Genomic DNA, 27476 nt, shown 5'->3' on the forward strand with positions numbered 1-27476 from the left:
TATATATATATATATATATATATATACTGTATAAATATATATATATATATATATATATATATATATATATATATATATATGTATATATGTATATATATACATAATTATATATATATATATATATATATATATATATATATATATATATATATATATATATATATATTATATAGATATTTGATGGGAAGTAGAGCAATAAAGAGGGTTGGGTATCTTGAAATCTAGGAAGAACTCCCATTTTCTATTTTTTTTTCTTATCACCAAGCTTGTGCTTTTAGCATAAAACATAAGAATTAAGGGCAAGTATTGATTTCATAAAGTTTAAAATTATGAAAACTTGCATTTTGTTTTAAAAAATCATAATAATGTGTTTTATCTCTCAACAGATAACTTTATTCATATATGTATTGGGACATACACAAGTACTTTGCTTGTTTATAAAGAAACGGAACTAAAGTGGGCATCCCAGCTTCCCTTCCCTCCTGTGGCTCTTGCTAGGGCCGATTTTACGGTGAGTGATTTGTTTGACCTAATAGTATTTGCTATAGAAATATATTACATACTGTAGTGTAAAATTATTTTTAAAATGCAATAGAATTTTCAGATATTTCTTTTTGATGAACTGTATAGTAATATTTTTTGTTATTTGGTGAGACGCAAGACTTTTTATAGCTGAACTTTTGTCTTTAAAGCATTTAGCAACTCATTTCTCACAAAGACGCAAGATTTTTTATAGCTGAACTTATATCTTTAAAACATTCAGTAACTCATTTCCCCCGAAGATGGGAAATGGAAATGGAGTGAATCTTCAAGTATTTTTAAATGTCCCTCCTAACTAACTATGGCTAGGCCTTTGTGTGATACATCGTTTTTGGTCAGTTTCTTTCACAACTTTATGGCACAACAAATTTCCCGGTCATCCTCAATCCAGTGAATATGAGGGATAGAAAAGATCTGTATTTGCTGACTTTTTAGAAATATTTGTTTTTTAAAACTACCCTGTCCAGTAACTCTATATCATTAAGAGAAGACCAAGACCTGAAAGAATGAAGCTTAAAGCTAGAAGTGGGAGGGATTTTTGCTAAGATGTGATCCATCTATTATAACTACTACATTATAATTACCTCCGCCAACGAAATGGAAGGAGGTTATGTTTTCGCCCTTGTTTGTGTGTTTGTTTGTGAACAGCTTCCTGGCCACAATTTTAATCGTAGAGTAATGAAACTTGCAGGGATTAACTGTTATGTTAAAATCTGGAAATTATTGAATTTTGAAGGGTCAAGGTCAAAGGTCAAGGTCCCGGTCAAGCAAAATGTCCAATTCACGTAATCAGCCATAAGTTGGGACATCGTTGTCATAGAGACTTTAAACTTGGTTCATATTTGAATGTATGAAAATCCACACCAATTAATACATGTTAAGGTACGGAAAAATTTACATTTCTTCATGTAACAAACAAAAGGATTCTTCAAGACCAGGTGTTAAATCTCCAGCATGTCAGTGTTATTACAAAGAGAATTTTATTTCAACATAGAATATAAATTCTGCTTATAACTCAAACAGAATTAATGTGTTATTTTTTCATTCTGTTTACTATTAAAACTAAAATGATTATATTGATTTATTTTGCAGGGAAGAGTCAAATATTATTAAACTGCAATAATAAGCTGAAAATAACGTAGATAAAAATGATAAAAAGAGATGTTAATTTACATAAATGTAGCATAAGGATTTTTACTGAGAGAGAGAGAAAGAGAGAGAGAGAGAGAGAGAGAGAGAGAGAGAGAGAGAGAGAGAGAGAGAGAGAGAGTTATTTACTAGAAAACTTGTAAGCATTCAGTGATGTTTTAGTCATTTTTTTTTATCTTATTTTTTATACTTCTGATAGGATAAATATTCACGCGTTCATTGAAAAAAAAAATTGCCAATAGTGTAGCATTCGATTTCGTTAGCTCAGACAGACAAGTTTAAGCAGACATTATCCATTCTAAAAAAAGTCATGACTTAAAAAGATTATTGTGCTTCATTAAAGAATTTTTTTACTTTAGTTTTCAACCATCCACTATTAGTAACTTTTTTTCGTCTACAGTACCATTGAGTGTTGTTTTTTTACAAACTAAGTGTTTGGTTGAAACCTTTATGAAGCGTGGGGTATAAGTGACTACCTCTATGAGACGGGGTGATGATTTTTGGTTTAGGAGTTGTCTTATCTTGTACTGAAGTTGTCGTGATAATGTACAATTACGTCTGAAAAATAGTTAGAACTAAAATACCATGATAGAAAGCATGTGACAAGAATATAGCCCAGTACAGTGGGTTGCTTAGTGTGTTAATAAACTTTAGCTAGGTAATGGTCCGTGAGTTGGTAGGCTATAAGTTGACCCACCCTAGGACAGCAAGTATTTGTGAATTCTCAATTTTCTCGCCGGTCTCTGTTACCTAACCCCCGCTAATGAGGGCTGACTGTATAGTATAATTCTTAGTCCAATGTGGTTCCTCATATAGAGAATGAATTATGTAAAGTGGAAACCTTAAATATACACAAACCAGGAAGAATTACTGAAATATTTATTTTTACAATGAAACCAGTTTCATGAACACACCATATTGCCTAAAACATTACTATTCCTTCCTGTATTCTTTATCAAGAAATGTCTACCCACATAGACCTAACACTAATGATGGTATATGGAAAAAAATTAGATAGATTTTCATCCTGGAATTATTCATTGCCCTGGAACATTGTATAAGAGGTCATAAACTCGTATCAGTTACAAAGCCTACATGCACGAAAAGGGCATACAATTCACTAATACATTTAGGCGTAGCCAAAGCTAACAGAAAAGGATTTTGGCTGTAGGCTAAGAGTCGTGAGCAACAGAAATTTCAGCAGCTCAAAACGTGGACTTCTTGAATACTTTACTGCTATACAACACCTATCTTCCAATTAATTAATCTACTAACTGGGTTTGTTTTCAATAGCAAAGATTTATAAACATCCGTGACAATACCTGATGATGATAAATCCAAGCCAATGCACTTGGGGACAGGATTAATCATTGACCTATAACCCTTGATAGCTAAAATAGTGTGTTTCTCCACATAAAATAGGCAATGCAAAATCTTAGAAATACTGTCCAAACTGGTTCTGATTATGGAAACTTTCCTGGATTTGCAACGATCAAAATACACATGCCACTGCTGCTCATATGAATTATTGGTGGAAGTTAAAATAGACAATCTAGAGGACCTAGAAACCCCATGCCTCCATGCTTGGCTAAAGCACGTAGAGGTTTGGGTAAGCCACTTGTTAAAGAGGTTGTCTGAGAAGACTGGTCTTGCATGGCAACCTTTTTGGGCAATCCAGGCAAAGAGACACAGGATCCAAGAACCACTCCCCCTTGAGGCCAATAGGGAGCCACTAGCATCATCCTGCTGCTTATCACTTTCCAAATCATAGAAAATTAGGGGAAAATGAGTAAAACTCCTGAGTAAAAATCCAAGTTCAACCAATCTTGCTTACATGGCACCAATTTTCCCTGACAAGGGACCCTGGAACAATGAGTAAAATACCTCCATCTTCTTTTTGAGCTTGGTCACAAACATGTCTACATTCGGATTTCCCCAGCATTTCCTAACTTCGTGCCATTTTGATGGATGGCGAGTCACTCGTTTATAGGTTCTTGCTGCTTCCAGCTTAACTGATCAGTGAGGATGTTCAATTTCTCTGGAATGAATCAAGACATCAAGTGGATATTCCTAAGTTTCACCCATGACAACAGCTCTTCTATATGGAACAACTCCGACCTCCTCTTCCCTGCTTTCAAATGTAGACCAGTGGTGTTATGCTGTCTGTAAAAACAACCATGCACAGTGAACCCTCGCTACTTCGCGGTTCGACCATCGCGGATTCACCACTTCGCGGATTTTTTCCATAACCCATATATATACAGTAATATATATATATATATATATATATATATATATATATATATATATATATATATATGTATGCATGTATTTATGTATATATGTATGTATGTATATATGTAGGTATGTATATGTGTATACATATAAATATATATATATATATATATATATATATATATATATATATATATATATATACACACACACACACACACATATATATATATATATATATATATATATATATATATATATACATATATATATATATACATATATATATATATATCTAAAGTAGGAAGATGTGATGTAGTTCTAAGGGAAAAGTATGGGAAATATGTCTGGGTAATAAGCAAAGCTCTACCTCCAGTTTGTTTCTTCATTATGATCAGAGATAAATGTAAACAAAACATTGGTTGCCATTTTCTATCGTGCTTTTTAGCGTGTTTAGGAAACACATGATATAAAATTGCCTTTAATATTTGTGCCTGTTTTAGTTTAGGGTACTGTAGTACATGCATTAAGTGTTCTGTACATTAAAGGGTAGTTTGTTAACAGTACTACGTACAAGGGAAGGTTTTAAAAGTCTGAATATACATGTTGAATAAATAGGTAAATATGGTGTCACTACTTCGCGGATTTTCACCTATTGCGGCCGCGTCTGGAACCTATCTACCGCGATAAACGAGGGTTCACTGCACTTCCTAAACACCAGTGACTCATGATACTTTACTGCTTTGAATATAACTAAAAGATCCAAGCAGTTTACATGATGTGATTACCCTCAGTCTGTTCAAAATCATGACAGGTGAAGAAAATCCATTGTAGCTTCCCATTCATCCTGACAGGCATTGGTGAAAAGGGAGAGCTCTGGAACCCTTACCCCCAATGAAAGTCCTTAAGACAAATGACGAGAGTAATCCCAGCATTCAATTTTTTCTAACTGGTTTTGAATAAAGGGGATGCAGGCTTATGATTGGATCCGAGAACTTGAGCTGGAAATAAAAGTCCCTCATCTTCAAACACAATAGCGGACTGAACTTATCCTGAGAACCCATAGTGCTTAGGAGTCTCAGAAATGAGTAGACAGATACTTCATCTGTTTGAAATTCTCCAACAAATTCAGAAACGATCAAAGCCTCTTTTTCAACATAAATGCCCATAAAAGGACTAAGACTATCATAATCTCCCATTACAGTGGAACCTCCTTAACTGCTGATTCAACTATAGACTATTGAACTTCTGATATCACTATAAAATATATATGCTGGTAAATGAATAAGAGGGAGGGGTCTGTCATAACAACAGATGATGAAGAAAGGCAACATTAGATGGAACACTTTGGTGAGGCTATGAATAGGAGATATGAAGGGATAACTTGATTGATATACCTGAAGCTGAGGAAGACCTTGATGTGCCCAAGAATGAATGAAATTGTGTTTGAAGTCGAAGCTATCATTAAAAAACTCAAGAGATGGAAAGCCCCTGTATATGATGGTATAACTGCTGAGATGATATTGGCCGAAAATGAAGTGACTCCCAGAATACTTACAAGATTATTGTGTAGAATGTAATGTGAAGAAGCAATACCTGATGAATGGGAACTAGGAGTGTCAGTGAAAATGGCAAAAGAAGGAGATCTGACTGATTTTGAAATAATTACAGAGGGATCACACTTACATCAGTTGTCATGAAAATATATAGTATGCTCATTCAAAAGGGACTAGAGAGAAAGATTGATGAAAAGCTAAGAGTTGAACAAGCAGGATATAGAAAAGGTATTATTTTCATCTTAAGACATGTGGTACAACGATGTGTAGAATATAGAAATCCACTTTTGATGGCATTTGCGGAGTATGGAAAAGCCTTTGATAATGTGCACCTGCCAATTTTGTGGAGAGCCCTGCTTTATTATAGAGCTGCTCTTAAATATGTAAATTTGATAAATTCTGTTCATGAGCATAGTAAGTGCAAAGTTAATGTAAGTGAAGTCCTATCAAACTAATTTCCAGTGAACAGTGGAGTACTTCAAGGGATTGTGTTGTCACCTATGTTGTATAGCCTCCTCATCGATTTTATAATGCATAGAACAGTTACAGATGGTAGAGAAGGATTGGATTGGATTGGTAACAGGAAATTAGCAGACCTATAGCCAATTCTTTTTAGTGAGGCAGATTTGCACTGACTCACAGGGGTGCCCTTTTAGCTCGGATACGTTTCCTGATCGCTGATTGGTTGGACAAGATAATTCTAACCAATCAGATAGCAGGAAACTTTTCCGAACTAAAGGGGCACCGATGCGAGTCAGTGCAAATGCGCCTCATTAAAAAAAAATTGAGTATAGAGTGTCCTGATGTTGCTGTCCTTATTAGCAGAACACAGCAGGACTTGCAAAGCTTGCTTGAATGCATGAAATATCACATGAAGTTGGGCTCCAGATAAATAGAAGAAAGACAGAGGGGATGAAAATGGAATATGTAATGGAAGAAGAAATATCATTGAAACTTGAAAGCATTAATGAGGTGGAATCATTTTAGGAACTATGATATCTAATACAGGATCTTTAGAATTTGAGTTTAATGAAAGATTGGAAAAATCAAATCAGGCAATGGGTAAGTTAAGTAAAATTTCGAAATCGATTCACCTGAAATTACATATAAAAATCAGTCTATATATCAGTTTAGTGAGATTGTGTTACTGCAGGACATGAGTCGTGGTATGACAATGAAACAATATCCAACAGATTTTGTAGATTTGAGAATAAAGCCCTCAGAGGAATATTGGGAGTTAATGTCAGGACAGGATTAGAAATGAAACTATGAGAGATTACTTGACTGCCATATGTGGATGAGATCATGGTGAGGGGCAGTTAGAGATGGTTTTGGGCATGCTCTTCGTACTCCCCAAAAGAGATTAGTTCACCAAACTTTCAATTGGGTTCCACAAGATGCTAGAAGAGTTGGAAGTCCCAGACCTACATGGCTGAGGACTGCGAAGTGTGAAGTAGCTGATGATTGGAGAAGTATTGATTTAAAAGCTCAAGATAGAAATGACTGGCGAAATCTAACCGAGGCCCTTTGCGTCAATGGGCGTAGGAGGAGATGATGATGATAAATAACTTAACTGCAGCTGCCAAACTGGAAACACCAGGCAAAATTTTCAAACCGTGCGCCATACGTCACTGCTCTGTCTCCAGTAAAGGAAATGGCCCAAAAGCTAAAAGGTTTCTTCTATTCTTCCCTCGTTTTTATTTCTTTTTTATTTCTGTTTTTTTATTTTTTCAGACAGTTTTACTGTTCACTTGATTCTACTTTATTCCTTATTTTTTTTCCTTTTCCTTATTTATTTTACTCAGTATTTCCAGCTTTATTCTATCTCTAATAATCTTATTCAGTGCCAAAGACTAGGAGGTTTCGCCCATTCTTTCCTTTTTTTCCCCTTTCGGTTCATCCTTTCATTTCTGTTTTTACACATGTTACATATATGTAAATTGACATCTCTTTTCATAGATTTTATCTACATTATTTTCAGCCTATTATTTCTTTTTGATAATATTTAGTTTTTGCGTGCAAAATAAATCAATACAAGCATTTCAGTTTAAAAAGTAAATAGAAAATAAAATTTTCTATGCAATATCATTGACACCTGGCAGTTGTAAGCAAATACAGTACAGTGTCATTTTGTTTGTTTCATAAAGAAATCTTTTTCCTCTATCTTTCTTATTTCAAAATGAAACGTTTTCCTTTTTTATTAAGATAAATCTCTTTAAAATAGCATAAGATAAGGACAAGAAATACGTCCCACCGTAATTTTCGTAATTTTCAGTCCCTTGTAATTTTCGTAATTTTCAGTCCCTTGTAATTTTCTAATCACTTATGACGACGTCAGAAGGGGGAAAAAGGTTCACAGCAATTGACAGCTTTGTGTGATTTGTGAAGGGGCTGACGTGGTCAGATGTTTGCTTTAAGTGCTCAACACTAGACTTATAACACATGTATCAAAACTTTAGATAATTATATTTGAATAAAGTTCATATCATCGAGTGATGGTAATTTCAAAAAGATTGTGGAGAAATATTTTTATTTAATGGTTGAGTGGGAACTTGTTGTTCCGGGAAAGTTTCCCTGCAACAGGCAACAAGGGTCAACAGGGGAGAATAGGAGTGCTAACACTCGAAGGCACAACACCCTGGCAATAACATTGGTGCTGCAGTTCACGAACCTTCACTCTGATGATAAAGTCTTCTCCATCCAGAGCCCTAAAAACTCCACACGGGACTATGTAATTAATTGTTGGTCTACTTTAGCTTTGTCAATCTAAGGTCATCTGCACTCTTAGGCTGTTTCAAATCCGTCCTAGTGACCCTAGTGAGATGCTAGACTGTCATTAACTTTAATATAAACAAAGGCAATGAATAGGATCAGTGACATATATAAGTAAAGTTAAATGGGGATCTTCACCTTCAAAGCACTAAGTTAAAGAAGCGTACACTTGCTTATACTAACTTACCTATACCTACAGTTGCTTACTCTCTTCAACATCTTGGGTACAACTAACCCACAATAAATTCTTGATTGGAGTAAAGAAAAATCTTCAATTAATGGGGTTAAAGATACCAATGTCTGCAATCTATTTTAATTTCTTTATTATCATAAAGAAGAGAACCAGAGTAACTCAATAGTGATTTGTTCAAATGGCAAAATTAATAAATGAAATATTAACCACAATTTACAACACAAAACATTGAAATTAATAAACTGTATGAACACGTGGGATTTTCATGTGGAGAAAATGTTATATTTTTATTTAATTGTTGAGTGGGAACTTGTTGTTCCGGGAAAGTCTCCCTGCAGCCAACAAGGATCAACAGGGGAGGATAGGAGCGCTAACACTCGAGAGCACAGCACCCTGGCAATATCTTTGGTGCTGCAGTTCATGAACCATCTTTCTTATAATAAAGTCTTCTCCGTTCAGAGACCTCAAAACTCGACATGTGACTAAATAATTAATTGTTGGTCTACCTTAGCTTTGTCAATCTAAGGTCATCTACACTCTTATGCTCTGTATCGGCTCCGTCCCAGGGACCCCAGTGAGATGTTGGACAGGTATTTACGTTAACATAGACAGAGGCAATGAAGGGAGCACTAATGTATTGTTGTAAAGTAAATGTTAAAGATAAGGACCTATACCTTCGAAGCATATAGATTCAATATTAAGTCACTCGCTAACACACTATTACTCTTGAGGGATTTAGACTTACCCCTTTCAATATATCGGGTATACTGTCCCGATATTAACTTTTCATGTTAGATATAATCAATCAAAAAAGGGATTAGTAATATGAAAGGGTAATTAACCTAATATTGTGACCTTATTACACGAAATTTACATTGAAAAATCAGACATCTTAGCATCAAGCAAAAGAGGTTCAAACAAACAAAAAGTTAAATAAAAATAATGCAACTTTGCAAAATCAAAAGGCAATCATAATATGCGCGACACTAGGTCTCTTGCAATAATAAATGAATTATGTGAGGTCGGACACGTGGTTGTTTGACCCGAGACTGTACTAGTCTTTAAATCAAAAGTTATATGCAAAATCTCTACACACAATCCCACGCACTCAGCCCGAAATATGTAAAAGGCCAGTTAAACTAAATCAAGTTAAACAAAAATCTAATCGTAGTCTAAAGGGGAAAAACTGTGGCCATGTGGTTTTACCTGGACTCTTTACTTGAAAGACAGCCCTTGTCCTTAAATGGCTGTTACAGCTTGTTGCTGGTAATTTTCTAGTTAAATGGATAGTTGCACCCTCGACTGGCCCAACCCTGGAATCTTCGCTTCTTGGCAGATTGGGTATCTCTAGCACAGTTCCTAGGATCGTCTTCTTCCCTCTCTCCAGCTGAGCGACAGGACCCAAACACTTTGTCCTTTGTTTGGTGGGAGTCGAGAGGGGGGTGAGCCAGATATACACAAATTGACTGACCAGGTCGATCAGCCGGTTACAACTACAGCTCTTGTTCGAATCGGTTCAGTTTTCAAACAAGTGAAGTTCATGGTGCGTAGAATAACCCAGTAGAGGTGCCATAACAGGACTTTAGGGCAGGGCAATGCAACATTGTGAGGAATAAGGAGGAGGCAGGATTTTGTGCCAAATACAAAGAGAAATCTTGCAGCTCGAAGGGTATATACATACATAATAATCCTACCTATTCTGGCTTACTAAAAATTAATAACTTAAATGAGCAATTAGCAATGGCCTGGAGCGATGGACATACATCTTAGAATTAAGAGACCTGAATAGGTACTGAGACATAAAATAAACTTCTTATAAGACAGCAGTATTAAAATTATATTAAGAACCATTGTAATAATTTATCTCGACACATGTAATTTGAGGAAAGAAATATTGCACGCCGGCGTACGGCTTTTATTTTGGGTTTCTATGTTGTGACGTCACGAACATGGCGTACGCTATTGTCAATGAGTATAGTTAATTAAGAACAGTTTTCCCCAATGTTTTGGTAAAGAAAACGTAAAGTAAGTGTGGGAGCGAATGTTTCAGGGATAACTACAATATGGGGAGCGAGACCAAAATACAAAAGAAAGATGTAGAGTGAAGAAAAATTCTCCACAAAGATTTATTCTTATTATTTTTTTTTTCTAATTTTTCATTATAATAAATAAGGAAGTTACCGAATTCTATAATAAATCTAATTTCCTTATTTTTCTTAATTTTAAATAACAAATCTTCTGATAGAAAATGCCAGTACCTCTACATTATAAATGACGAGGCAAAGAAATTTATAAGGTTTATTAGTAATAGCAGCTTTAATTCAACGTAATCAATGTAGTTCAGTTATTGAGTGGTTAAGATTGTAGGTGTTAATATTTTTCTGAAGCTATGTTGATATTCATTTTCCGAGTATGTACAGTTAAATTTCATTGGTCTGTGGAATTTGTTGTTGTTTATGAAACTATGTTTATCGTAAGCAGGTACATGCTTTGGCATTTTGGTTCAACAATAATGATAATCTTAATAAAGATAAGGCCTTTTATCAGGTGAAATTATTCCCCCTTATTTCTTCAGGCTTACAGATTTTTAAGGGTAAGAAAATAAACAATTTTACATTTTATAGCTTTATTCTGCTATACTGCTCTATGGAAGTGCTAATTATTTGCAGGCTTGAAGAATAGGCTATATTCCTTTATGATATTTAGAAAATTTTGGAATTTTGTTCATTTAAAAATTCTGACATAACAGTTGATTGAATTTTTTTGTCATGCATGCATATAATGTTTTTTAGCAAAATGTTAGCCTAGCATGTTTTTGCTTATTATGTGGTGATTTCATATTTAGTAGCTTTGTAGTATAGTAAAGTCTTTCAGGCCCGATATTTTATACTTTTTAAATGCCTAAGTATTATCTATTAAAGAACATTGATATTTGTTTCTTTTGAAGCTTATTTATTGTTTTTGTGCTGTGAAACACCAAAGTTTCTTTTGCAGTATGTAGCACAAAATGTAAATTCTAGAAACTAAAGTTTATGTTTTATACAAACCTGTTATTTATAATTAGCTTATTTCATGTACTTAGAATCGTCACTCAAGTTTCAGGCCCATTTAAGACAGAAAGAAAACTGTATTCAGTTGGTATTACAATACAGTGCAAAGTATACAAAGTTGGATATCCATGTTATGGTAGGCTAGTGATGAGAGTCACTACTCGTGTTATGACGATGTGGTACCGTATTCTTTGTCCAGGCAGATGACCTTGGTAACAGATTAGACCTCAAACTAGAACTCATTTCACAAGATCTTCAAAATTGATCTACAGTAGATCTATAAGTGAACATATTAGAAATATCAGCGAATCACAAACTTTTACTCTACCTAGCTGCAAATGTATATTTTCATGCAGTTACAAGAGATTCCTTGAACTTGGGATAGAATAAATGGTCTTCAATCAATCTGTTTCCACCGACGAGATTGATTTTGAAGGTTTAAAGTTCATATTGTACTATAGAGGGGCAATTGTGCTTGCAATTCTATCATGGCCTGACATGTCCCAGGCTGAAGTCACACCCTGTTTGGTTAGCACAGCTGCACCAATAAATAAGAAGTTGTAACATTTTTACCGCCTCCTTTCAGATCAAGAAACTTCATGCCCATATCTACTGGATAGCCTTTAGGATTCTAACGTTACTTATTAACATGCCAAAAGAGGTCTTCCTCCACTAGATAATACCAGTCATTGTGGAAGACATGGATGGCCATCCTTAGGGACAAAACCCAATGCCGAGTAACCCTGGACCTCTTGGCTTCCTCTTTGGTCCACTTCTTTATGGATAAGAAACTGATCTCTCAACAATTGTCATACAAATCTGCTCTGACAGAACCTCTCAAGAGGGCTTTTGAATTGAATATGAACTCGTACTGGTTTCTCAAGATTTTTCAGTCTTCATTCATTTCAACAGCTTTCCTTACTAGCTCCTGTTTCTTGGGCACTCAATAGAGTGCTTGATTTTTGGGCTGAAGTAGATAACATGAGTGTTAGCCTAAAAGAGCTCCCACAGAAGGCAATATATTTAATAGCTTTAGCTTCAGTGTAAACAGTCATTGAACGGCCTACAATCTGCAGAGACCAGGAGTACCTCACCATCACGCCCTGCTGTCTCCTAATAATGATTCTACATCTTCTCTTTCTGACTAATAATGAAAAGCCTCTTCATTTGCTAGATCCTCTATATTTTGGTGTTACGTCCTCTTCTAACAACCTCTGTATGGTGACTACCCAGTAATCCTATTTAGAGAGATCGACATCACCAGAATGTAGCCTATTTTAGCGCACGCAGACCAATTAGATTCTTTTTAAAGGTGATATCGATTGTTTTATGACCTCTCTCATAAAGAAGGCCAATTCTCTCTCCTCCAAAATACACGATGTGAGAAAACTTGCATCCTGTTAATAATTCTTTTGCTCATGGGGTGTAAGTTAGAGCTGTTCTTTTGCTTAATTTTATGTTGGCAACGTGACCCTAGTCGTTCACGAGTTTACTTTTTTTTGTGTTCTGATGCCAGCCCTCCTTGAATTTACCTTACTAAAGTAAACCCGTGATGAGCAAGTGACTGTGCTTACAAATGAATGGAAATGCACTGTCATCTGGGATGTGATCTAATAGCTCAAATATAAAAGCAAAGAAGAAAGTATGCAGTTGTAACAAAAAGTAAGATGAGAAGTGTAAATTACACCTTCAAGCCAACTTAAACTTAAACATAGAAGTCAGAGCTTTAAATCAGCAGACAGTCAAACAAAAGCTAGCTTTCAAAAACAATTGATTAGTCCATTATTTACTCACTAGCTGACACTTATTGATATTGAGATGGACTTGGACAATTGCTAAAATTTAATGTTACTGCACCATTCAAGTAAAGCAAAACCAGTAAACATCGCTAGGCAGTATTTGAATCTTAAATCATCAGCTTTCTTTAAACAAATGATAAAATATGTACTTACATAATGGATTTTGACTTAGGAAAAATCTAGTTTTGGGTGCGATAGCCATGTCATCCTGATGGAAGTTCCTCCTTAGGAGCCTCTACTTGGTATATTTCTACGAGTGATATATTAGAGAAATTTTACCTTAGAGGTTATCACTGAGTTTTAACCTCCGGAGCGAATATCCCAAGAGATATCGTGTATAAATCAGGGACATGTTAACCCTTTTACCCCCAAAGGACGTACTGGTACGTTTCACAAAACTCATCCCTTTACCCCCATGGACGTACCGGTACGTCCTTGCAAAAAAATGCTATAAAATTTTTTTTTTTATATTTTTAATAATTTTTTTGAGAAAATTCAGGCATTTTCCTAGAGAATGAGACCAACCTGACCTCTCTATGACAAAAATTAAGGCTGTTAGAGCAATTTAAAAAATATATACTGCAAAATGTGCTGGGGAAAAAATAACCCCTTGGGGGTTAAGGGTTGGAAATTTCCAAAGAGCCTCGGGGTAAAAGGGTTAATAACAAGCCATGGTTAACTTTCCCCGAATAGAGTTAACCTTGTCTCGAAGGATAAAGGATAGGGTTGGAAACGTAGGCGAAAGAGCCGTTACAACTCCCGATCTCAATTTGCTATTTCATACTCCCTTTAGCATTGGTAACTGTGGTACCAAGCTATGGTGCAAGCAATATGTTTGTAAAAAGTAGAAGCAAAGGAAATCAACATCACAGTCCCACTCACTGTGGAGAATATCTTTCTCTCCAGTAGATGAAAAGAAGTCTATAAAAGGAGGGTTAAAAATTGAGGTACACTACTTTTATTTTGTACAGTAGGTCCAATGAAAGGAACCGCAAAAAGGAACAGCAGTCTTTTATTATTTTCAAAGATGCATAAATGTAGCAGTAATCAATTGTAACATTATATACAGTAACTATATACAGAAAACCGAAGTTTTCCTACCCCAAAATTATGTAACAGAGTAGTAAAATAGTAACACTCATGACATAAAAGGAAAAATATTGCCTTTGACTCTATATTATTAAATAGTTCATTGAAAAGAGGAACCTGAGTCCCCTTGCACAATGTAGACTGAGAAGTCTCAACTATACAGTCTATAAGAGTCCATAAACAACACTTAAGAAGCTCGTTTAATCACACTACCAGCGGCCACTATCAAGTATTTAATCTCTTCCAGCTGACATAAGTAATGTTTGAAGGAGACTCTTAAAGATTTCCATCTCCTGTAAGCCTGTAAAGACATAGACTGGAAAAATTTTAAGGATGAGGCAACTTTTCTAGGGTCATGACCTGATGGTATACTATCAGGGTCAGCCCTTCTGATGAAATAGGTGAGTTTGGACCATAGCTGTTTCAAAGAAAGATTAGATCCTGTCATCTCCCCTTTAAAGACTTGGCTCTTTAACAGGTAGGCCTTAAGGCACTCCACAGGGTGCAGAGGATCCTCCTGAAGTGTGACAATCTTCTAGGGCCCCCAGTATTTTGTGGGAAGCTTGTTTTTGCCAAGAATGTAGGATCTGGGTAAAGATTTATCTCTCCCAATTCTGAGAATTCAATGTGGCCATCATCCCTAGAAAGGGCCACAATCTTGCTGACTCTAGCACCAGAAGCCATAGCAAGCAAAAAGATAGACTTTTGAGTAAGATCCCTCAGAGAAGTAGAGGCGTTATCTATCGAGGAGGCAAAGTACGGGACTTTATCCAACGACCAAGAAATAGCCTTGGGAGGAGCATTAGATTTCCGTTTAGCACAAGCCTTCGGTATCTTATTGAGTTCAATATCAAAAGCATAAGCAATGGGTCTTGTTAGTGCCGACTTACATGAGGCAATAGTTGTAGAGGCCAGACCTTGATCATGCAATGAGATAAAGAAAGGAATACAGAAGTCCATAGAAATGGAAGAGGGCTGATGACTTTTCACGAATGTAACCCATTTTTTCTAGAAAGACAAATGTTTTTGTTTCGTTATCCAAAAGGAAGCAAAGACAGTCTTCTGTTGAAGATTGTAGGATAGCATCCATGGAAATGGTAGAGGGACCTGGAGAAGTTTGAGTTCCAGAACAAGAGGATACCAATTGCTCTTGGGCCACTTGGGAGTCCCTAGAGCTGCTGTTTCCTTGAAAGTCTGCAGTTTTTTCAGACTTTCATTACGAGGTTGAATGGTGGAAATAGGTAGATGGGAGACCACTGCTTCCAATCCAGAGACATTGCATCCATTCCTGTCGCTTCCGGATCTAAGTTTGGTGCTACATACCGGGGAAGCTTCTTGTTGGAGCTCTTCGTGAAGATATCGATTTGGAGTTCTGGGAATTGTTTTAGGATGAAACAGAATGATTTTGCATCCAGAGACCATTCTGTTTCCAGAGGCTTGAATCTTAACAGGGCGTCTGCTGTCACATTGCGAACTCCTTCTAGATGAACTGCTAAGAGATGCCAGTTCCTCCGCTTTGCTAAAGTGAGGATGGCTAGGATCACATGGTTGATCTATGGAGACCTGGAGCCCTGACTGTTGGCACGGTGAAATATCATCCTGTTGTCGATAACTAATTTGATCTGTGATTTCGTCTTTGGGTTCAGTCTCTTCAGAGTCAGAAACACTGCCATAGCTTCCAGAATATTGATGTGAAATTTCTGAAATGGGATTGATCACCAAACCTGTTCTTTCTTGGAAGGGTAGTGTCCCCCCCCCCAACCTTGTTCCGAGACGTCCGTGTGGATAGTCATAGAAGGAGGAGGGTACTACAGAGGGACGTGTTTTGGTAAAATCTTGGCAGTGAACCACGGCTTGAGCTGCTTTCACAGTAAGACTGGGGATTTCTGGTGAAGATCTCTCCGAGCATTGGATGCCTTTCTTCTCCAGGCTCTGTCGGCATCTTTGAGTCTTGCTTTTAAGATTAGGTCTGTCACAGCGGCCGTAAACTGCAGTGAACTTAAGACTCTTTCCTGTTGCCCTCTGGTGATTACTTTTGAACGAAGTAGGCACCTGCTAGAGTTTGCAATTTCCTTTCTCTTGCCTTGCAGTAGAGAGAGGGTGTGTGACTTTAGATTCCAGTGAAGCCCAAGCCACTGGAATTCTTGAGGTGGAGACCGCCTGGACTTTTCGAAGTTGATCTGAAAGCCCAGAGACTGTAGGAATTTCATGAATTCTTGAGCTGTCCGAAGACACTCTTACTTCCTTGCAGCCCAAACTAGCCAGTCGTCCAGGTATACCATCACCTGGAGGCTTCTGTTCTGTAATTGTTGAACGATGGCCTTGACTAGCTTTGTGAAAATACTTGGAGCTATACTGAGCCCAAAGGGCATAGCTCTGAAAACATAGACCTTTCTTGCCAATCTGAGACCAAGGCAGGGGGAGAAGTGCCGACCTATCGGAAGAGGCCAATAGGCATCTGTAAGATCTATAGAGACGGTGTAGGCCTCCTGGGGTAGTAGGGTCCATATTTGTGAGATAGTCAGCATCTGGATCTTGTCATTCAGAATGAATTTGTTTAGTGGGGACAAGTCCAGAATAGTTTGAAGAGTGTTCAAATCTTTCTAGGGCACAGAGAATAGCAGCCCTTGAAAATTCATGGATTTCGTGCAACGGATGACTCCTTTCTGGGGACAATGTTGTACATAATCCTCCAAAAATGGTGTTTTGGGTTGGAAGAACCTCTTGAACTGTGGTGGTTTCCGTCTCAATTTCCAGCCTAGTCCATTTGAGACTATGCTGTTAGCCTAGGGATCGAACTCCTGTTGATCCCCTACTGGCAGCTCCTCATTGTTGGTGGGAAAGACCAGCATCTTTAACCGCTTTGCCTCTTCTTCCTCGGCCTCTAGATTGACCGTCTTATCCAAACCTTCCCCTGCTACTGGTACCCTTCTTTTGAGCCTTGGCAGGGTGGAACGTGGTGGTGGCTCACTCATACACCGGGTTGAAGGCTGGAGACTGTGATACATTCGGCTGGGGAACCGTGTATACAGTCTAAGGGATGGCGGCAACTGAGGCTGTCACGACAGGAAAGGATTTTCTTCCCTTAAAGTCTCTGGGCCTCTTGCCCTTGGGTTGAGGTCCTTCATTGGGGGCAAATTTCCGTTTAGAGGACATACCACACTTGTTTACAAGGCTCTTATTCTCCTGAGCTGCTTTGTTCATAACTTCCTTAACCGATTTCTTGGGGAAGAGGTCTTTCCCCCTGATATTGGAGTCGATCAGTTTTCTAGGTTCATGCCTGATTGTAGCAGCGGCTAGGACGTGTTCTCTACATGCTCTCCTGGCTAGGAAGAAAGCATGGGGATCTCATGAAACATGGCTAGGTGAGTCTTCACCAAGACAGGGAAAAGATCAGATTCGGAATAGTTCCCAATAAGCATCTCTAGATAAGATTGGAAGGATAAAGAGGCAGATTTTTTCCCTTTATAGGGATTTGGGAATTCTAGGCAGTTCCTCATTAAACTGCTTGCCTCTGATGTCTTTATCTAGTTTTCTAACAACAAAGGTATGTTGGACATCTTCCCAATTGTAGAATCAAAAGGAAGGGCTAGGGAGACAGGTTTGCACTATTCTAGCACTGGGAATGCTCCACCCTCCACTACTACTTTCTTTACAGTCTCTAAGCTTTTAGAGGCGAAAGGGACAACAGTATCCTTAGGGGCTACAAAGGTGGCCTGTTTCCTGCCATAGGCAGAAAGTTGGGTATTAGTGAATTTGGCCGTCTTCAGCTCCTTAGCCCAAAGACTGAGCCTTGCTATGGTCCAGGATGATTGTATCCTTAAAGATCATATCAATAGACGTTTCTGAGTTAAACTTTACGTAGCAGTAAGGATAACTATCGATTGATGGGAAGAATTCCAAGTCCGAAACTGCCTTGGAACCCAAACCCTCTCCAATATGGAGGTACCCTTCAGTTAAGGCCATATGCTCAACATAGCACCAATGGTTCTTAACTGTGGAATCTGACAGGCTCAAAGCTGGGGAAGCCTTAGAAACAGGTGCCCTTTGTAAAACTTTTATCCTCGCTATGAGGTCTGCTTGAGAACGTTCATGTTTGGCGGTTAGGTTCTCCATGAAAGCTTTCCTGGACCCCATAATTTCCAAATTACTAGGAAAAGAAGGTTTGTCTTATGTAGGAACAGGGGTGGAGTTGGAAGCTGTGGCTTGAGCAGCAGTGATGGGGAACAAATTAAAGAGGTACTGGGAACTGTACTCACCCAATGTACATCTAATGACTCTTTATAGGCTTCTGTTGTCAGCAGGATCCTCTCCCTCTCTGACGACACAGAAGAAGCTGTCGACATGTTGTCGGCATCAAGGCTCAAGACTTGCAGAGGGTCCCGAACTTCATCATCCACATGATATGCTGATACCGGCGGGTGTTGAACCGTCAGTAACTGGTGACCAAACACAGAGGTCACCCCAGCCAGGGAAGGAAGATAAGGGGCACCATGTTGAGAGCTCTTCTGGAAGCCTCTTACCCAGTGTTGTAGCATCCTCTGACTCCGTTCTTGTCCATCCAAGGAGACGTCAGTGGCATAGAAGACGGTGTGAAGAAGATCCGCACAAACCTTGCAGTCAGTAGGTTCCCAGATTGCAAAGGATCCTTTGGAAACATTGCAATCTGCATGTTTCCAGCAGGTGCTATGGCCACAGGGCAACTTGACCCGCCTGGTACAGGTGACTGTTGAATACTCCATGTCATCAGCGACCTGTAAAGAAGAGAAATTTCAATGAGTACATATCATTAAAAATTATATCTTCTTAAAATTATGTAAACACAGGAAATCCTAACCTAAATAAACTTACCACCTAAATAAGGCTAATGATTGAAAATAACCCAAACACATGCCAAACAGCTCAGAAATCAATAGAGATTTATGAAGGAAAATTAATATTGACAGTGTGGTAGGAATATGGGGGAAAGGATCACATCAAAGGGACACCACGAACTCCAGAGTAGGTCTTTTGGAACAACCTTTAGAAGGCAAGTTCACTCATCATACTGCCTAGACCAGCAACAGCTGCCCATGAGGCAGCAGCAGCTGGGTGAAGGCGGCAACTATTACTAGTATCCAAGATAAAGACTGACCTGTCAATATCCCGGGCATGTCAACACAAGGCAGCAGAGGCATTGTAAAATCGACAGGGAGAGAGTGAACAATCCCATAAGGAAGGGTCCACTCTCAGGGGAAGTGCAGGAATGAAAGGCAGCTAATAAGTGAACCTGCCAAGACCTGATCATTATCATTGACTTATGAAGAGTAGGGGTTTAGCCCATAAGATAATGAGACAGCCAGGACCCTAAGAATTGGAAATTCAAAGGATGTCCTGACAACCAGGAGGGATACAACTGACCAACTCCAGATGGCAATATTCCTCAGATATGGGAGTAGGAAAGAGAAGATGACTAGTCTAAGGCTGCAGCTAAGGCAGCAGAGGGAATGACCCATAGCCAACACACAGCCAGTGTCAAGCTGACAAGACTGGAAGCAGAAACAGAAGGCGAAACTTCTGCCTAGATAGGCTAACCAGGCAAGGGAGTCAAGACTCCACTGCAAGAGGGACATAGCACAGGAAGGGAAGCTGCAGACACAGAACAGGCAACTACCAAGGCGGCAAAGGAGGACCCCAAGGGGTACCAACTCTACGCCTAGATAGGGTTAGGCAATAGGGAGAACTGTGCAGGCAAGCCTAGCCTACCGAGCAGGTGAGGGAAAGCTCAAAAGCTAGGGTAAGATGACTTGACAAGAGGAACATAGTTCCCAGTACAGTCAGGTTATGGCCTAACTAGGAAGGGGAAGAGGCAGAGAAAACACCCAAGGGTGGTCTCTAAGGCGGCAGAGAGACTTAGTCCAGGGGAGGAGAAAATCTCGCCCACCTAGGGCCAGGAAAGATAGCCTACAAGTAGGCACACTAACAGGTGCAAGGATAAGGGAAGAAGGGGAGGTGATGGGAGACTCAGAAAATGGTGAGGCGGCATGACAGGAAGGCCCAACAGCAACACTAAAACGGCAATAGTCTTCCAAGGGGCCTGCCGTGATAGGGCACAGAGGACAAGTCCTCACAACCAGGCATAGCCTACCAAAGACTAAGAGAGAAGCCTAATAATGGTGAAGGCGACACAAGGGAGTCTACTAATCAGCATCAGAATAAGGGGTAAAACGTTCCAATGGGTAAATATAAGTAGACATAGGGATCAGGATCCCAAGACCTGTGCCGCCTCGTCAAACATATAGGCTAAGTAGAAAGTGAAAACAGTCACCCTAGGACAACTGAAAACACTATCAAACTCCTAGAGGGACCTTCAAGACCTCCTCCCCCCATGACGAATCGACAGCATGAGAGGATAAACGGCCTCACCCAACCAGTAAGGTTAGGTGAAAGAAGGGGATGTTGCACAAGTGAAAATTTACCAGGCATGGCCGCCGGCTAGAGTAGGCTAGCCTACAGTAAGTCAATACCGATAAAAAACACAAGAAACACCAAAGGAGGATTGGGTGATACCATAAACATACCACACCTTAAAAGAATAATGTAAAACATATTCCTACAATAATATGACTAAACTAAGCATTTTTGAGCGATTTGGTAACATGATGCAATGGCGCCGACTGCATGCTGGTCACGGAACACTAAAAGCATGTAAATCAAAATAAACAGTGGGGAGAGCTGCGAAATTCTCCAACACACAAAAAGGGGGTTACTCAACTTAGTCAATGAGGAAGAAGCTGAAGCTTCCATGATTGAAAATCACTCAAAAAGCTAAGAAAAACAGGCAGAAAATCTCCAAGCGACCGTCAAAAATGGCAACTGGGAAAGGGAATAGATCAACAGGAAATGTGTTAGTTGTAGCACATTGAGATCGGGAGTCGTAATGGCTCTTTCGCCCACGTTTCCTACCCTATCCCCTATCCTTTAAGACAAAGTTAACTCTATTCGGGGAAGGATAACCAGGGCATGTTATTAACACGTCCGTAATTTATACATGATATCTCTCGGGATATTCGCTCCGGAGGATAGAAGCTGCCAATGAGGAACTTCCATCAGGACGACATGGCTCGAGCCCAAAAATACCCTTATTATGAACTGCCATCTATAAGTTGTGAAAACCACAATTTGGATATTGAAATGTCATCAGTCTTTTGAAATCAGGGAAAAATATGCCAGTCAACATATTGCTTGTAAGCAAAATCCATGTTGTTTCCTGAGGAATGAGTGATAGATGAAAATAAAGTGAAAGTAATACCCAAACAGAAAAATAGAAAATTTGAAACAATGACAAATGCAACTGTGATATCTTTGAACTGCACGAGACCTGGAAATCTACCCACACCTGCACAGTATTACCAGATGACATTTTACAATTCTTTTTTGTCTAAAGTGGCTGAAAAATTTTGGATGATTTAGTGTACATGATATAGTCTAACAAATAATAAACAATTCAATTTTTTGAAACAATTTATTTTTCTGTACTCGGTATTATTTTGATTATTCTCGTATCATCTGGGTGAGCTCTGTGAGTTCTAATTAAACTGCTGGTTCAACTCTCAGCAGTGCAGTTGTTTAAAGCAGAAATATGTCTGCTAATTCTTAAAATTATTTTATTAAGGTATTATTCACTATTTTAGAATATAGTTTTCCTTATGGTTAGGACTTATAAGAAGTGTAACTACTATGGTGATTTTTTTGCATGTTTTACTTTGATCATACGTTTTAAGGAAACTAGAAATAAAAATAAATTTGGGTATGTCAGACAATTGTGTTCTCATGGTTCATATTATTTTACTTCTTAGAATAGTGTGTATTGTGTACTGTATTTTTTTATTTATATGTGTAGCGTGCATTTCCTGCCTTTACAGTTCATATTTTTATGTTTTAAGCCTTAATTAGAGTATTGAAGTAGGGAAACAGATTTAGTTAAAGTATGAATTCATGCAAAATGTAAAGTTACAGTATAATTCAATTGATTTATCCATGTCATTGTATGGTTCATTCTGAATTATTTTTTAAACTACTGCCATCACTTGAACCTTTTAAGTCACCCACTAGTTCAGAAATGTCCAATGATGCTGTTGCTTATGTTGAGGATGTTGCCTCCCTTTTACCATCCAGATCAGCGGCACATGAACTATGCAACGATAGCAACAATATTATATCAGATTCATGAAACAATTTGTGGCTAGGATCAACATATCAGTATTCAGGAAACTACCATCAGTATATAATTCAGAATGGTCAGCGATATTCTCGTGAACTTGTAATCAATTAATTATTTTACAAATAAAAGAAATCAGGGCTTGTTCAGTGTCCCATCACATAGAATATAAATGTTTAGCCGTCACTTGATTGCTACAAAACTATTAAGTAATGAAGAAAGAAATTTCAAACTAAGAATCAGTGACTGTACCGTAACTTATGTGCTAGTTTTTGTATTATAATAGTCACATTTTAAAACAGGGATGTCTGAAATTACTAATACACATTTGACATATTATTGTCATATTACATTAAATAATTTGATTAAAAATTTTAAGAAAAGTTCTTATTTGGCTAACATAGTTCAAGTCAATCCAAATGACTAATAATTGTAAAAAAAATATTTTAGATTTGGTAATCAGGGTTGTAATTAGAACAATATTTATTTTGTTTAAAACCTTCAAGTAGCTCTATACAGTAATTCATTTACTATTGGCATTATGATATTTTTTGATTAGTCAAATTACAGTAGAGGTTGATTTGTCAGTGTGAAAATTTTTAAATTTTGGTGCTGTGTAATGTCTAGAGCTGGATTTGATGTTTCAATTACAGGTTATATTTTAAACAGTGTATTTCAAATCAGATATGTATTTTCTCCGTGTATAACGGTAGGTATACAACATATCTATCAGATATTCCATAGAATAATCTGCTTGAAACTTAAGATACAAGTTTCCATACCACTGAATTCAAGTTTTTATGGTATTGTTATACCATAAAAACTTAAAGCCTATCAACATTAAAGAGTAATTTTGCAGTCCAAAGGGCACTAGCCTTGTGTGTTGTGATGTCTTGCAGGGTAAAGATGTAGGATAACTAAGAATAACTGGTCACACATGCACAACAAGCCATTTGTTATTAGTAATTTTCCATTTCAGTGATTAACATAAAAAGTATATGACCCAGTGAGAATGAAGGGGTTAGAGGTGGGCACTTCACATGTAGTTGAATGAGCTACAGTATTTGAAAAGCAAGTCCAAAACAGAAGGATGTCCTAGAGGGCGCTCGTGTTAGGCGTCGGTGGCGTGGTTCAAGTGTGGTATCTAGGGCCTCTGTTACGGCCCTTCCCTTTGATGAAGGAATTATCTAAATGGAAGACAGCCTGTGAATAGTGGCTTTCACACGCCCCTGCTTTATACACAACACCCACAAGGTGCTCGCGCGAGGGTAGTAACCTCTGCATTCCATGCTTTTATCTTTCTCTGGTATATTTGGAAGGTTTATATCAGAAAAGTGTAAAGAAGGACCCTTTTCACCGGGCGTCACAGGTCTCTCCCCAGAAATAGATTTTTCCTTCGTCAAAATCCCTTTTATCATTAGAAAATTATTTGTTCATACCAAACCCTTCAATTATATCGAGCCTAAGTTTTAGCGGAGCACCTGAGAGTCTGAGGATTTGCAAAGGTTGGATGGAACCAGTAGTGCTTTGGGATGGAATAGAAAAAAAAAACAAGTGCCCAAGATATTCACTTAGTGAATTTAGTAAGTTGGCCAGTGATTAATTTATGTTGCTTTTACTTTTAAAAATGGGTTTTCCTACTAGTAAGACTTTTCTTGTAAATATTTCCGTAGGTTTATGTATGGTTTCCCTTCAGTGCCTCAAAATGGAAGCCACTTTGAGGCATTAAAGTGAAAGCATACAAGAACCTCAAAAAATATTGCAAGAAAAGTCTAACTAGTAGGAGAACTTAATGAAAAGTATGTAGTAACAGGAAATGAGACACTGAGTGTATTAATGTTTGTCTTATTACACCAATTAAATTATTTGCTCCACTTGTCCTGGTAGATAGTTATAATTGAAAGTTGGCAGGATTTAAAAATAGTGGCAGTAGGGATTTTCAAATCCTTGAATTCTAAGGGGGAATCTGTGGCCATGTGGCTGCTTCAGGGACCTTTTCTGAGTTGGCATGGTTACATAACAGCTGGTAGTATTTAGAGGTTCTGGTATTCACTGACATTTGCACGTTCAGATTGATTGAAGGAAAAATGAAAGCATCGAGATTACCCCAACTTTAAAACATGGACTCGAGCTTTCATGCTGCTGGAACCAGTTGCATGGAGTAACATAACAGAACTTATGGTTCAGCATGAAGACGACCTATTGATGTATGGCCTACAATTACCAAAGAGCCTTACAGGTTTCTGGATCCGACAATCACTTTGAAAGCAGAACTTAATTCTCCTTGCTGAGGATATCATTTATGATGCCCTGGCACAGTCGTTGGGATAATGTTGACTCTTGATACCTGCCCATATGAAAGTCTCCATCTCTAGTCTATAAATGTTTGGTGTTGTCCACCATAACTCTGATAACATAGCCTTCTACTGGTGATACAAAAGACTGAAGGGAAAGAACAATATACTACTTTCAAGCCCATAAAGGTGATGTGCCACTTCGTGTTTGTCTCTGACCAGGACCCTGTCACTTGCTGACCAAGAAGGTGAGTTTCCTGCCATGCATTGAAGCATCCATGAAGAGATGGACTTCTAGAGCTTGAGGAACCCCAGAAAAGCCTATCCTGCTGTAAGCTTTATCCTGACACTAGTAGCAATCTACAACGGGGGTTTGCAATATTTATGTTCCCACATATCCTTTCCAATATTCTTTATGTCAGCCAGCCAGTTAGCCCCATCCTTTTGTGATCAGTGGGAAAATAACCACTCAAAAACTCACACACACACACTATATAAAACACACACACACAAACACACTATATAAAACACACACACACACATATATATATATATATACAGTATATATATATATATATATATATATATATATATATATATATATATATATAAATTTCTACCTCATACTTGGGATCGAACGCTGGCCCCTTCTAATGAAAGGTCAGGTCGAAAACAACCATGCCACGAGAGGCCATAAAAGAAGTTGGAACCTAACTGCTACCCAGCAGTTCAGGATTTACCTGGCGAGACATCAGTCTCTTACCAGCGAGTTTTCCCCGAATTCCCGGCCCACCACGTGACACAATTGGTAGTAATTCATTCAAATTACCCCTAATGAGTCAATATGGATAAATATCAACACAACACAATATATATATATATATATATATATATATATATATATATATATATATATATATATGAATGAATCAACTAGACAAAAAATTAAAGATAGTTAAAATGAAATACTGTATAAAATTATGATGATATACCCTTCCAAATTCCCGAAATAAAAAAAAATCTACGTAATTACAATAATAAAAGCTACAGTCACTGCACACATATATTTGCACTTATCACATATAAAAGAAAATTTCAAAGACAGGTAAAATTAACATGACAATTAAAGTTGAAAGCATGAAAGCAGATTTTTAAAAGGAACAAATATACATAAAAATAGCACAAAAAGATACAGATAAAGATAAATCTGCCTTGAAATAGACCACTAAGATCCAGAAGAAAACATACATCTTTGAAGAAGGAAACTGAAAGCAAGTAAAATTTGAGTAACAAACTATGATCAACAATTATATCCCATACCCCATCACAACACAGCACTACTTTGCTCCTGCCAAATCATCAGTGTTCCATTGCATCTAATTTTTATAATGATCTCTGGGACATTAGTTTTAGCCTCAGAAATGTGTTACTGAAATGGACAGAACATTCCTTATATGCCTTTAGAATATTTCAGTAAAAGAGTACCCTAACAGAGACTAACTTGGTCCAGCCACCAGCACTAATCCCGAACTCCTGCCTGGTGAGTGACACAACTGATAACACCTTGTGTCTCTGATTCTTGTCTAATACTCATACATGTCAGCTGATGGGAAGTCATTCAGCCTGAAACACACATTGGCTTACTCCCCTAATTAATTTGTTGGAAAGGATCTACCTCTGACAGACCTCTTGAGTAGCCCCTGATGCATGCATACTTTTGCTCTTACATCTTGACATACTAAACAATGAGGTGGATTATTACTACTTACTGATGGATCTTAGTCAATTATGTATGAACAGTCATGCTTAGCTACCCTGCTTCTTTATGGAAGTTTATCAGAATACTTAGAATTTGGAGATTTGGATGAGGAATGAAGGCTTTATATAAATGGTTGGTTTAGTATGAACAATAAACTTTCAGAGCAAAGGATCACCTAGTACTGTATCCTTATTTTTCTTAACCCTTTTACCCCCAGGCTATATGGAAATTTCCAACCCTTAACCCCCAAGGGGTTATTTTTTTCCCAGCACATTTTGCAGTATATTTTTTTTAAATTGCTCTAACAGCCTGAATTTTTGTCATAGAGAGGTCAGGTTGGTCTCATTCTCTTGGAAAATGCTTGAATTTTCTCAAAAAAATTTTATAGAATTTTTTTGCAAGGACGTACCGGTCCGTCCATGGGGGTAAAGGGATGAGTTTTGTGAAACGTACCAGTACGTCCTTTGGGGGTAAAAGGGTTAAAATATACTTCTAGTAAAATATGATTATTGATTGATTTCCTAATTTCCATTCTTCTAATTTAGGGTATCAAGGGTGCTGTTGTATTCTTAGGGGATACAGGCCAGCTTCAGGTTGCATATTTGGGTACAGACCCATCCCTCTTTGTTGCACCGCCAACAGAAACTAGAGAGATTAATTACAACCAGACCGACAAAGAGTTGGCTCAGCTTCACAGGATCATTAAAGCATCTACTAAAGATACAGGTACAGTATCATGCAATTCTTTCAGTGCAAATAAAGTTCTTTAAATGTGATAGATCTGATGACAAAATGCAATTTTTCTCTTTGTGACTCTTGTAACTGGCTTTTACATTGATT

The 27476-nt window shown here is 37.7% G+C and overlaps 1 protein-coding gene and 1 long non-coding RNA gene across 2 annotated transcripts in view; both read left to right on the forward strand.

Annotated features, from left to right (window-relative positions):
- Positions 1–27476, forward strand: part of LOC137641336 (uncharacterized) — a 386962-nt gene that overhangs the window by 168379 nt on the left and 191107 nt on the right. The gene's annotated exons all lie outside the window — the stretch shown is intronic.
- Positions 1–27476, forward strand: part of BBS9 (Bardet-Biedl syndrome 9) — a 196429-nt gene that overhangs the window by 76447 nt on the left and 92506 nt on the right. The window contains exons 7-8 of the mRNA XM_068379472.1: positions 387–511; positions 27182–27362. Of these exons, the coding sequence (XP_068235573.1) occupies positions 387–511; positions 27182–27362 (306 nt within the window). The remainder of the gene's footprint in view (positions 1–386; positions 512–27181; positions 27363–27476) is intronic.

Source organism: Palaemon carinicauda, chromosome 1, assembly GCF_036898095.1.
Source record: "Palaemon carinicauda isolate YSFRI2023 chromosome 1, ASM3689809v2, whole genome shotgun sequence".
NCBI classification, from domain to species: Eukaryota; Metazoa; Arthropoda; class Malacostraca; order Decapoda; family Palaemonidae; genus Palaemon; species Palaemon carinicauda.